Here is a 14379-nt window from a genome sequence, read left to right as displayed (position 1 = left end):
TTCATCCTGTCTATTCTCCTGTTCCTATACTCACTAGCACGTGGCACTGGTAGTAATCCTGAGATCACTACCTTTGAAGTCCTGCTTTTTAATTTATCTCCTAACTCCTTAAATTCACCTTGCAGGACCTCATCCCTTTTTTTTAACCTATGTCGTTGGTACCAATATGGACCACAACTACTGGCTGTTCACCCTCCCCCTCCAGAATGCCCTGCAGCCACTCCGTGACATCCTTGACCCTAGCACCAGGGAAGCAACATACCATCCTGGAGTCACGTTTGCGGCCGCAGAAACACCTATCTGTTCCTAAAGTAACTTTTTTTTTTATTCGTTCACGGGATGTGGGCGTCGCTGGCAAGGCCGGCATTTATTGCACATCCCTAAGAGGGCAATTAAGAATCAACCACATTGCTGTGGGTCTGGAGTCATATATAGGCCAGACCGGGTAAGGACGGCAGGTTTCCTTCCCTAAAGGACATTAGTGAACCAGATGGGTTTTTACGACAATCCGGTAGTTTCATGGCTATCATTACTGATACTAGTATTTTAATTCCAGATTTTTATTTAATTAATTGAATTTAAATTCGTCAGCCGCCGTGGCGGGATTTGAACTCGTGACTCTGGATTTTAGTCCAGGCCTCTGGATTACTAGCCCAGTAACATAACCACTACGCTACTGCAATTTCATCAAGAATATTCATACTAACGCAATTTTAAAAAGACTAAGTTTGATAAACCTTCCTCCCTACACCAAATGAATCAATGTAATACAGCAACATATAAAAATATCTAAGGCATTTCAAGAAACTAAATTTGTGTGTAGTGTGAGTCTAAGTTAGTGCGGTAGGGAAATCGCTCCTGACCAAAAATCCAGCAACCACACTTGGAAAGCACTCAGTTAGTGGTCCAGGCTCAGATATGATGTCCCTCGTCATCAAATTCCAATTCCCAGTCACCATCGTGCCTCATACATCAAGAATGGCAACTTGGATGAGTAATCAGTGGACTGCTGCCACTGGAGCCGGACATCCAAGACTACTGATCTAGTTCTACCAGTCATAAGTACAATTCAAGTTCCACTCAGTATCCTGGGTTGTTTTGCCCAGATTGATCAGTGCAAAGTTTAGGCCACGAAAGCAGGGCTTTGGCGAGACTGTATCTGGAGTATTGTGTAACCTTTTGGTTTCTCCCACCTCAAGGACAAAATTCTGACTCTGGAGAAGGCACAAATAATGGCAATGAGAATGATCACCAGCCTAATGCATTGAGGTATGGAGGTAGACTTCATGTCTTGAGTTTGGATTGATTGGAGGGGCATAAACTTGAAGGGGGTCTGATTCAGGTCTTCAAAATTACAGGAATTGATAATTGAGTCTATCATTTCAAACAAATCTAACCGCCTCTAAGTTATGGCACAGAAGAGGGCCTTTCGGCCCACTGTGTCCATGCCGACCAAAAAAGAGCTCTCCAGCTTAATCCCATTTTCCAGCACTTGGTCCACAGCCCTGTAGGTTACGGCACTTCAAGTGCTCATCCAAGTACTTTTTAAAATGAGTTTAGGGTTTCTGCCTCTACCACCCTTTCAGGCAGTGAGTTCCAGACCCCCACCACCTTCTGGGTGAAAAAGTTTCTCCTCAGCTCCCCTATAATCCTTCTACAAATTCATTTAAATCTATGCCTCCTGGTCACTGACCTCTCTGCTATCCACTATCCACTATCTGGTCCAGTCAGAATTTTATATATCTCATTAAATCTCCCCTCAGCCTCTTTTGTTCCAAAAAAAGCAACCCCAGCCTTTCCACTCTTTTCTCAGTTAAAAATTCTCCAGCCCTGGCAACATCCTCATAAATCGCCTCCATACCCTCTCTCGTGCAATCACATCTTTTCTGTAATGTGGTGACCAGAACTGTACACAATACTCCAGCTGTGGCCTAACCAATGTTTTATACAGTTCTAGCATAACCTCCGGGCTCTTATATTCTATGCCTTGTCTAATAAAGGAAAGTATCCCATATGCCTTCTTAACCACCTTATCTACCTGTCCTGCTACCTTCAGGAATCTGTGGACATGCACTCCAAGGTCCCTCACTTCCTCTGCAACTCTCAGTATCCTCCCATTTATTGTGTACTCCTTACCTTGATTGCCCTCCCCAAATGCATTACCTTACACTTCTCTGGATTGAATTCCATTTGCCATTTTTCTGTCCACCTGACCAGTCCATTGGTATCTTCCTGCAGTCTACAGCTTTCCTCCTCACTATCAACCACACGGCCAATTTTTGTATCATCTACTAACTTCTTGATCAAGCCCTCCACATTCGTCCAAATAATTAATATATACCACAAAAAGCAAGGGACCTTGAACTGAGCCTTGCGGGACCCCACTGCAAACAGCCTTCCAGTTGCAAAAACACCCGTCAACCATTACCCTTTGTTTCCTGCCACCGAGCCAATTCTGGATGCAATTTGCCACTTTCCCTTGGATCCCATGGGCTTTTACTTTTTGACCAGACTGCCATGTGGGACCTTGTCAAAAGCCTTGCTAAAATCCATGTAGACTACATCAAATGCGTTACCCTCATCGACCCTCCTTGTTACCTCCTCAAAAAATTCAATGTTAGTTAGACACGACCTTCCCTTAACAAATCCATGCTGACTGTCCTTGATTAACTCGTGTCTTTCTAAATGACGATTTATGCTGTCCTTCAGAATTGATTAAAATAATTTGCCCACCATCGAGGTTAGACTGACTGGCCTATAATTACTCTGTCTCTCTCTTTCTCCCTTTTTAATCAATGGTACAACATTAGCAGTCCTCCAATCCTCTGGTACCACGCCTGTAGCCAGGGAGGATTGGAAAATGATGGTCAAAGTCTCCGCTATTTTCTCCCTTGCTTCTCTTAGCAGCCTGGGATACATTTCATCCGGGCCTGGCGATTTATCTACTTTCAAAGATACTAATCCCCTTAATACTACTTCTTCCACTATGTTTATTCCATCCAATATTTTACACTCCCCCTCAACTACAATCTCTGCATCGTCCCCCTCTTTTGTGAAGACAGACGCAAAGTATTCATTAAGAACCACACCCACATCTTCCGCCTCCACACATAGGTTACCTTTCTGGTCTCTAATAGGCCCTGCTCTTTCCTTAGTTATCCTTGCTCTATGTATTTATAAAACATCTTTGGGTTTTCCTTAATTTTACTTGATAGAATTTTTTCATGCCCTCCCTTTGCTTTCCTAATTTCCTTTTTAATTTCACCCCTGCACTTTCTATACTCCTCTACGCTTTCTGCAGTATTGAGCTCTTGGTGTCTGACTTAAGCTTCCCTTTTTTGCTTTATCTTACCCTGTATGCTCCTGGTCATCCAAGGGGCTCTAGATTTGGCAGTCCGACCCTTTTTCTTTGTGGGAACACGTTTACTCAACCTCTTGAATCTCTCGCTTGAATGCCTCCCACTGCTCCGACACTGATTCCCTTCAAGTAGCTGTTTCCAGTCCACTTTTGCTAAATCACTTCTCAGCTTAGTAAAATTGGCCGTTCCCAAATTTAGAACTTTTACTTCTGTCCTATCTCTGTCCTTTTCCATAACTATGCTAAATCTAACTGAATTATGATCACTACCACCAAAATACTCTGATAGGGCCAGATGAATATTGACCAATTGTCTGGACCAATGCTTAAGAAGCTCAACACTATCCAGGATGGAGCAGTTCACTTGATTGCAGTGCCTTGACTCAATATCTACCCCTCTAACACTGGTGTACTGTGGTTGCAGTCTATATGATCTACAGGGTGCACTGCAGCCACTCACCAACTTAAGGAGCACCATCAAAAAGAGCACAATGGGTCAAGAAAAGGCTATGGGCTGACAACATCCCAGCTGTAGGGCTGAAGACTTGTGCTTCAGAACCAGCCTCGCCTCTAGCCAAGCTGTTCCTATACAGCTACAACACTGGCATCTACCAGACAATGTGGAAAATTGCCCAGGTATGCCCTGTCCACAAAAAGCAGGACAAATCCAATCCGGCCAATTACCACCCCAACAGTCTACTCTCAATCAGCAAAGTGATGGAAGGTGTCGTCGACAGTGCTATCAAGGAGCACTTACTCACCGATGCTCAGTTTGGGTTCTGCCAGGACCACTCGGCTCCAGACCTCATTACAGCCTTAGTCCAAACATGGACAAAGAGCTGAATTCCAGAGGTGAGGTGAGGGTGACTGCCCTTGATATCAAGGCAGCATTTGACCGAGTGTGGCACCAAGGAGCCCTAGTAAAACTGAAGTCAATGGGCATCAGGGGGAAAACTCTCCAGTGGCTGAAGTCATACCTAGCACAAAGGAAGATGGTAGTGGTTGTTGGAGGCCAATCATCTCAGCCCCTGGACATTGCTGCAGGAGTTCCTCACGGCAGTGTCCTAGGCCCAACCATCTTCAGCTGCTTCATCAATGACCTTCCCTCCATCATAAGGTCAGAAATGGGGGTGTGCACTGATGATTGCACAGCATTCAGTTCCATTCACAACCCCTCAGATAATGAAACAGTCCGTGCCCGCATGCAGCAAGACCTGGACAACATCCAGGCCTGGGCTGATAAGTGGCAAGTAACATTCGCGCCGGACAAGTGCCAGGCAATGACCACTCCCCTTGACATTCAATGGCATTACCATGCCAAATCCCCCACCAACATCCTGGGGGTCACCAATGACCAGAAACTTAACTGGACCAGCCACATAAATACTGTGGCTACAAGAGCAGGTCAGAGGCTGGGTATTCTGCAGCGAGTGACTCACCTCCTGACTCCCCAAAGCCCTTCCACCATCTACAAGGCACAAGTCAGGAGTGTGATGGAATACTTTCCACTTGCCTGGATGAGTGCAGCTCCAACAACACTCAAGAAGCTTGACACCATCCAGGACAAAGCAGCCCGCTTGATTGGCACCCCATCCACCACCCTAAACATTCACTCCCTTCACCACTGGCACGCTGTGGCTGCAGTGTGTACCATCTACAGGATGCACTGCAGCAACTCGCCAAGGTTTCTTCAACAGCACCTCCCAAACCAATGACCTCTACCACCTAGAAGGACAAGGGCAGCAGGCACATGGCAACACCTGCACGTTCCCCCCCACCTAGTCACACACTATCCCGACTTGGAAATATATCATTGTTCCATCGTCACTGGGTCAGAATCCTGGTACTCCCTAGCTAGCAGCACTGTGGAAGAACCTTCGCCACATGGACTGCAGCGGTTCAAGAAGGTGGCTCACCACCACCTTCTCAAGGGCAATTAGGGATGGGCAATAAACACTGGCCTTGCCAGCTACGCCCACATCCCATGAACAAATAAAAAAGGCAGCCCACCATCATCTTTATCAGAGAACTATGGATAGGCAATATCTTGCCAGCATTCCTAGAACAACATTTTTGAAAGGTTAAAACTCGGTGCCTCCATTTAAACTGAGGAAATGGGGAATGAGATTGAACGTGTGGAAGTTTTATTTCTTTGTACAGTGTCATCAAGCTGGAGATATTAGTTATGACTCATTTCTTGCAATTCTTGAAAAAGAGTTTTAAGACATATTTCTGGAAAAATCACAGAAGGAAGATTTTGGTAGTTACCAATAGCTTGGGGGCTCCTGAGGCTTGCCTGATCACCCTCAAGGAAACAGAAATTTTTGACAAGAGGCTCCTGATTTGGCTTCAGATCCCTCCTGCAAGGGATGGGGGAAGGGAGGTTGGGGAAGCAGGACAAACATACATGTGCCCAATAGTCTTTTCTTGTCCTGAGTACATGCATAATTTTTTTTTAAATCTTCAGCAGCAGAGTGTAAAACAAATGCCTCCAGTCATGCGCTTTAGTTTTTCATTCAGTTCTCATCTAAGCCACTAGATGGGAGTACACACTACAACAGAGTACTCTACCTTAAGGAGATGAAAATACAACTATTAACTCACTTCACTAAAGCATACCATAGCTGATCAATACCACAACATTTTAGGAGTTAGGAAACTTGCCCCTTACACTATCTTGTTCTTTCACTTATGGGTAGTTGTGTGACAGACAGTGTAGGAAAATATATCACATGTACTCAGGACTTGTGCTGAAAAAGCAAATAGGGTGCCACTTACAGATACTAGTTTCAGCAGTACTTATACAGTATGATACACAGCCAACAAACTAGGGTTATGTTGCCACGAGCACAATGCATGAGCTCAGACACAAAGAAGCTGGGCTTCCACCCAGTTATGAATTTTTAATGTTGGGGGAGGGGGGGGTGGAAGAGAGAGGGGCAGGTGGGAAGCTGGGCTGCCTCCTAAAACATAAGTGGACTGCTTGGACACATTAAGCTTTGCATTACAGAGTTATACAAGTACCAAGACCAAATGGTACCTATTGGAGGTGGTTTCATACCTTGGCGTCAGTGTACTTACAAGACAGATAAGCACCCAGATCCCTAAGCTATGTTACTATAGTCTTAGGAATAGTTTGACACTATACAAGAAATGAGGGATGACTATACTGGCTACAAAACTGGTATCTACCAGACAATGGAAATTGCCCAGATATGTCCCGTCCACAGAAAGCAGGACAAATCCAACCCAGTCAGTCAATTACCATCCCATCAGCCTACTCCCAATCATCAGCAAAGTGATGGGAGGAATCGTTAACAGTTCTATCAAGTGGCAACTACTCATCAATAACCGGATTCCACCAGAACCACTCGGCTCCAGACCTCATTACAGTCATGGTCCAAATATGGATACAAGCTGAATTCGAGGTGAGGCAAGAGTGTCTGCCCTTGACATCAAGGCAGCATTTGATTGAGTGTGGCACCAAGGAGCCTGAGTAAAACTGAAGACTATGGGGATCGGGGGGGGGGGGGGGGGGGGGGAGAACTCCAGTGGCTGGAGTCATACCTGGCACAAACAAAGATGGCTGTGGTCGTTGGATGCCAATCATCACAGCCCCAGAACACTGCTGCAGGTTTCTCCTCATGGCAGCGCCCTGGGCCCAACAATCTTCAGCTGCTTCATCAATGACTTTCCCTGCATCTTCAGGTCAGAAATGGGGCTGTTCACTGATGATTGCACTGTTCAGCTCTATTCACAATTCCTCAGATAATGAAGCAGTCCCTGCTCACATGCAGCAAGACTGGACAACATCCAGGCTTGGACTGATAATATAATAGTAGCAAGTAATATTTACGCCTCAAACGTCAGGCAATAACCATCTCCAACAAGCAACAGCATAACCACCTCCCCATGACGTTCAATGGCATTATCATCACTGAGTCCACCACCATCCTGGGGGTCCATAAACTGAACTGGACCAGCCATATAAATGCCACAACTACTAGAGGTCAGAGGCTGGGTATTCTATGGTGAGTAGCTCACCTGCTGATTCCTCAAAGCTTTTCCACCACCTACAAGACTAGGTCAGGTATGTGATGGAATACTCTCCAGCTGCCTGGATGGATGCAGCTGCAACAACACTCAAGAAGCTCAACACTATGAAGAACAAAGTAGGCTGCTTGATCTGTACCCCATCCACTGCCTTAAACATACACTCCCTCCACCACCGGCATACCGTGGCTGCAGTGTGTACTATCTACAGGGTGTACTGCAGGAACTCAAGGTGGCTTCTTCAGCTGCATCTCCCAAACCAGCAACCTCCACCGCCTCGAAGGACAAAGGCAGCAGGTGCATGGGAACACAGTCACCTCCAAGTTCCCCCCCAAGTCTCATACCATCGCGACTTGGACATAAACCACCGTTCCTTCATTGTCACTGGGTCAAACGCCTAGAACTCCCTATACCTAACAGCATCGTGGGAGTACCTTCACCACATGGACTGCTACAATTCAAGGCGGCTCACCACCACCTTCTTAAGGGCAATTAAGGATGGGCAATAAATGCCGACCTTGCCAGTGACACCCAGATCCCGAGAATTAACATAAAACAAAGGTAACAGTGATTTGACTGGTCTACCAGATATCTAGATAGACTTCAACTATCCTAATTTAGATAGTAATTATGTAAAGGACAAAGAGGGAGGGGAATTTCTGAAATATGTTCAGGAGAACTTTCTTCATCACTATGTTTCCAGCCCAACGAGAAGGAGACATTGCTGGATCTGGTTCTGGGGAATGAGGTGGGTCAAGTGGAGAAAGTGTCAGCGGGGAACATTCAGGGAACAGCCATTATAGTATCATAAAGTTTAGATTAGCTATGGAAAAGCAGAAGGAGCAATCTAGAGTAAAAATACTTAATTGGAGGAGGGCCAATTTCAGTGGATTGAGAACAGATCCGGCCCATGTAAACTGGAAACAAAGATTGGCAGACAAAACTGTAATCAAACAATGGGCACCCTTTAAAGAGGAGATGGTTCACGGACAGTCTAGGTACATTCTCACGAGGGGGAAAGGTTGAGCAACAAAAGCCAAAGGTCCCTGGATGATGAAAGAGATAGACAGTAAGATGAAGCAGAAAAATGGGGGGTATGAGAGATGTCAAGTTGACAATACACGTGCGAACCAGGCTGAATATAGAAAGTACAGAGAAATTTAAAATAAGGAAATAAGGGGGGCAAAAGAGAGTATGAGAATCGACTGGCAACTGATATAAAAGGGAATCCAAAGATTTTCCATCGACATATAAATAATAAATGGGTAGTAAGAGAAGAGGTGGGGCAGATTAGGGACCAAAAAGGAAATCTACGCATGGAGGCAGAGGGCATGGCTGAGGTACTAAATGAGTACTTCACATCTGTCTTTACCAAGGAAGATGATGCTGCCAAAGTCACAGTAAAAGAGGAGGTAGTTGAGATACTGGATGGGCTAAAAATTGATAAAGAAGAGGTACTAGAACAGCTGGCTGTGCTTAAGTAGATAAGTCACCAGGTCCGGATGGGATGCATCCTCGGTTGCTGAGGGAAGTACGGGTGGAAATGGCAGAGGTGCTGGCCATAATCTTCAAACCCTCCTTAGATATGGGGGTGGTGCCAGAGGACTGGAGAATTGCAAATGTTACACCCTTGTTCAAAAAAGGGTGCAAGGGTAAACCCAGCAACTACAGGCCAGTCAGTTTAACCTTGGTGGTGGGGGAGCTTTTAGAAACAATAATCCGGGACACAATTAATAGTCACTTGGATAAGTATGGATTAATAAAGGAAAGCCAGCACGTATTTGTTAAAGGCAAATCACGTTTAACCAACTTGATTGATTTCTTGATGAGGTAATGGAGAGGGTTGATGTGTATTTGAACTTTCAAAAGGCGTTTGATAAAGTGCCACATAACAGGCTTGTAGGCCCTTTAACAGGAATAAAAGGGGAAGTGGCAGCATGGATAAAAAATTGGCTAAGGGACAGGAAACAGTAGAGTTGAACGGTTGTTTGTCAGACTGGAGGAAGGTATACAGTGATGTTCCATGGGGTCGGTACTAGGACTGCTGCTTTTTTTGAAATATGTTAATGACTCGGACGTATCGGGCACAATTTCAAAATCTGCAGATGACAAAACTTGGAAGTGTAGTAAACGGTGAGGATGACAGTAATAGACTTCAAGAGGACACATCAAGTGGAATGGGCAGACATGTGACATGAAATTTAACACAGAAGTGCGAAGTGATACATTTTGGCAGGAAGAACAAGGGGAGGCAATATAAACTAAATGGTACAATTCTAAAGGGGGGGGTGCAGGAATAGAGACTTGGGGGTATATATGCACAAATTTTTGAAGGTGGCAGGGCAGGTTGAGAAAGTGGTTTAAAAAAGCAATAGGGAATCCTGGGCTTTATAAATAGAGGCATGGGGTACAAAAGCAAGGAAGTTATGTTGAACCTTCATAAAACACTGATTCAGCCACAGCTGGAGTATTGTGTCCAATTCTGGGCACCGCACTTTAGGAAGGATGTGAAGGCCTTAGAGAGGGTGCACAAAAGATTTACTAGAATGGTTCCAGGGATGAGGGGCTTCAGTTACGTGGACAGACTGGAAAAGCTGGGGTCGTTCTTAGTGCAGAGAAGGTTAAGAAAAGATTTGATAGAGGTGTTCAAAATCATGAAGGGTTTAGATAAAGTAAATAAAGAGAAACTGTTCCCATTGGCAGAAGGGTCGAGAACCAGGGGACACAGATTTAAGGTGACTGGCAAAAGAGCCAAAGGCGACATGAGGAAAAACTTTTTTAGGCAGTGAGTAGTTATGATCTGGAATGCATTGCCTGAAAGGGGGCTGGAATCAGATTCAATCGTGGCTTTCAAAAAGGAATTGGATAAATATTTGAAGGGAAAAGATTTGCTTACAGTTTGATGGGCCAAATGGTGACCTCCTGTGCTGTAAACAGTCTATGATTCCATGGTCTATAATATTCAATTATTGTGTCACACCTCTGTTGCAATTTAAAAAAAAAGCTGAAAAGCTCCAAATTAAAATAGAAATGTAAAAGTTTTTTTTAAAAAAGACCAAAATTGCCACAGAAAACAAAATGCTGAAAGAGAAAAAGGTAAAATGAAAGACAAGAAACCAAAATGAAATGAAAATCTCATGCATTTGCACCCAAGAAAGCTACATGTAGAAACTTAGATGTACATGGTTTGAAACTGAACTGAAGTAATTCCTACCTGATGGTCCTGAATTTTTCTCCCCACCACTCGGAACGTGTTGTTGCCTGTGTGGTGGTAAATATGTACTCTACTGAAACCGGTTGCTCCACCAGCTGGAACCCACTTCTTATTGCCATCGTCGTATACCATAACGGCAGCCCGCGCCTGGCATATGCTTTGTTCACTGCAGATACAGAAAAACAAAGAATTAACTAAGTTGCTGAGTTGTTTATCGAACAGTTTATAAAATGTCATCTTATTTCAAAAAAGAGGCAAAATCATTAAAAATACTTAGAATTACAATTGAAATTCTTGGTACAGTAGCAGCTAAGAATTTCAAAAAAATTCTCCAATTTGTACACCCACTAGTAATACCTTTATGGTGTTCTAATCATCTACAATTGTACAATATCCCAAAGACTTAGAAAACATTCATTTTAGGTTTTGCAGATCTTTCTTCAGATTGAAGTGTGGTACAATCCATGATTTCCAGACTGCTTGTCGTCTGGCTAAGTAGTTTGATTTATGGGCCACAGGTCTCTACTTGTTACATGCAAGGGAAAGACAGAGCGCAAGGGCAAGGCCGACCAAGCCAGCGTGCACGAGATCGACCAAGTGCGCAAAAGTGCAAGCAGGGGCACAACTAGTGATCACAAGAGAGGGACACAGCGATCGTGCGAGCAGAAAAGGGACACAGCAATCGCGCACAGACACATAGACGGACAGAGTGAGACGAGGAGAGACAGGCAGACTGTTTAAAAAATAAAAATAAAAAGAGAAATAGGAAGAGAAACAGAGGAAGAGAGTAAAACAGGGTTGGGGAAAAGAGGGGTAAAAGGAGATCGAGCAAGAGGATGAAGCAGCGTGAGAGAAATTACATTAGGAGGGCATGTAACAAGGGTAACACAGTAATCGTGAGGGACTTTAATCTACAGATAGATTGGGCAAACCAAATTAGCACTAAAACTGTGGAGGATGAATTCCTGGTATGTATGAGAGATGGTTTTCTAGATCGGTATGTTGAGGAACCAACTAGGGAATAGGTTATTTTAGATCTAGTATTATGAAATGAGAAAGGGTTAATTAATAATCTTGTTGAAAAGGAGCCCTTGGGGAAGAGTGACCATAACATGATAGAATTCTTCATTAAGTTTGAAAGTGATGTAGTTTCAATCCGAAACTAGGGTCTTAAATCTAAACAAAGGAAACTACGAAGGTATGAGGCGCAAGTTGGCTGTGGTTGATTGGGGAACTACATTAAAAAAGTTATGACGGTAGACAGGCAATGGCTAGCATTTAAAGAATTAATACATAATTTGCAACAAATATTTATTCCTTTAAGGCACAAAAATCCAACAGGAAAAGTGGTCCAACCGTGGCTAACAAGAGAAATTAAAAATAGCATTAAATCAAAGAGACAAAGTTGCCAGAAAAAGCAGTAAGCCTGAGGATTGGGAACATTTTAGAATTCAGCAAAGGAGGACCAAGAAATTGATAAAGAAAGGGAAAATAGAATGAGAGTAAACTAGCGAGAAACATAAAAACGGACTGTAAAGGCTTCTATAGGTATGACGAAGACAAATGTGGGTCCCTTACAGACGGAGGCGGGAGGATTTAATGGGGAATAAGGAAATGACAAAGAAATTAAACAAATTAAACACTGTGTTTTCACGCAAGACGACACAATAAACCTCCCAGAAATAGTAGAGAACCAAGCGTCTGGCGAGAATGAGGAACTGAAAGAAATTATTTAAAAAAACAATACTAGAGAAATTAATGGGACTGAAAGTCGATAAATCCCAAGGACCTGATGATCTACATCCCAGGGTTTTGAAAGAGGTGCATTGGTTGCCATCTTCTATAATTCCCCAGAATCTGGAATGGTTCCTGCAGATTGGAGGGTGGCAAATGTAATCCCACTATTTAAGAAAGGAGGGAGAGAGAAAACAGGGAAGTGCAGACCTGTTAGCCTGACATCAGTAGTAGGGAAAACGCTAGAATCTATTATAAAGGATGTGAAAACAGGACATTTAGAAAATAATTATAGGATTTGGCGGAGTCAACATGGATTTATGAAAGGGAAATCATGTTTGACAAACCTATTGGAGTTCTTTGAGGATGTAACTAGTAGAATAGATAAAGGGGGAACCTGTGGATGTGGTGTATTTGGATTTTCAGAAGGCTTTCGATAAGGTCCCACCCAGGAAGTTGGTGAACAAAGTTAGAGCACATGGAATTGGGGGTAATATACTGGCATGGATTGAGAATTAGTTAACAGGCAGAAAACAGAATAAACGGGTCTTTTTCAGGTTGGCAGACTGTGACTAGTGGGGTACTGCAGGGATCAGTGCTTGGGCCCCAACTATTCACATCTCCACCAATGATCTGGATGAGGGAACAAAATGTAATATTTCCAAGTTTGCTGATGACACAAAACTAGGTGGGAATGAGAGTTGTGAGGAAGATGCAAAGAGGCTTCAAGGGGATATAGACAGGCTAAGTGAGTGGACAAGAACATGGCAGATGGAATATAATGTGGAAAAATGTGAAGTTATCCACGTTGGTAGGAAAAATAGAAAGAGTATTTTTTAAATGGTGAGAGATTGGGAAATGTTGATGTTCAAAGTTATCTGGGTGTCCTTATCACTGAAAGCTAACTGCAGATGCAGCAAGCAATTAGGAAGGCAAATGGTGTGTTGGCCTTTATTACAAGAGGATGTGAGTTCAGGAGCAATGATGTCTTACTGCAATTATATAGGGCCTTGGTGAGACTGCAGCTGGAGCATTGTGTACAATTTTGGTCTCCTTACCCAAGGATATACTTGCCATAGAGGGAGTGCAATAAAGGTTCACCAGACTGATTCCTGGGATGGTGGGATTGTCGTATGAGGAGAGATTGAGTAGATTAGGCCTGTATTCTCTAAAGTTTAGAATAATGAGAGGCAATCTCATTGAGACATACAAAATTCTTACAGGGCTCGACAGGGTTGATGCTTCCCCTGGCTGGGGAGTCTAAAACCAGGGGTCACAGTCTCAAAGGATAGGTCATTTAGGACTGAGATGAGGAGAAATTTCTTCACCAGGGGTTGGTGAATCTTTGGAATTCTCTATCCCAGAGGGCTGTGGAAGCTCATTGTGTACATTCAAAATAGAGATCGATAGATTTCTAGATATTAAAGGCATCAAGGGATATGGGGATAGTGCAGGAAAATGGCGTTGAAGTAGATGATCAGCCATGGTCTAAATGAATGGCGGAGCAGGCTCGAGGGGCTGGATGGCCTACTCCTAATTCTTATGTAAGGAATCTTACAACACCAGGTTATAGTCCAACAAATTTATTTTAAAATCACAAGCTTTCGGAGATTATCCCCTTCGTCAGATGAATGAGTGAAAAGGTTCTCAAATCACATATCTTATACTATGTTGGGACAGCATCACACCAATCAAAAGGTGTCGTTGTTATTCAAACAGGCCAGTCACTGAGAACAGCACGTCCCAGTACACTGGATATACATTGTGTCAATTACACAGGCAGGCAGAAAGAAACCTAAAATGGCAGAGAGAGAGAGAGAGAGAGAGAGAGAAAATATTAAAAAAACGTAATTTTTCCCCCCCCTTTTTGCTGGTGGGGTTACGTGTAGCGTGACATGAACCCAAGATCCCGGTTGAGGCCGTCCTCATGGGTGCGGAACTTGGCTATCAACTTCTGCTCGACGATTTTGCGTTGTCGTGTGTCTCGAAGGCCGCCTTGGAGAACGCTTACCCGAAGATC

At 43.8% G+C, this 14379-nt stretch overlaps 1 protein-coding gene across 5 annotated transcripts in view; it reads right to left on the bottom strand.

Annotated features, from left to right (window-relative positions):
- enah (ENAH actin regulator) overlaps window positions 1–14379 on the bottom strand; it is a 448064-nt gene that overhangs the window by 220190 nt on the left and 213495 nt on the right. For all 5 annotated transcript variants that reach the window (XM_067985233.1, XM_067985235.1, XM_067985237.1 and 2 more), the window contains exon 2: window positions 10626–10791. In XM_067985233.1, the coding sequence (XP_067841334.1) occupies window positions 10626–10791 (166 nt within the window). The remainder of the gene's footprint in view (window positions 1–10625; window positions 10792–14379) is intronic.

This window comes from Heptranchias perlo, chromosome 5 (assembly GCF_035084215.1).
Source record: "Heptranchias perlo isolate sHepPer1 chromosome 5, sHepPer1.hap1, whole genome shotgun sequence".
Taxonomy (NCBI): Eukaryota; Metazoa; Chordata; class Chondrichthyes; order Hexanchiformes; family Hexanchidae; genus Heptranchias; species Heptranchias perlo.
This window is presented reverse-complemented; position numbering and strand designations above follow the sequence as displayed.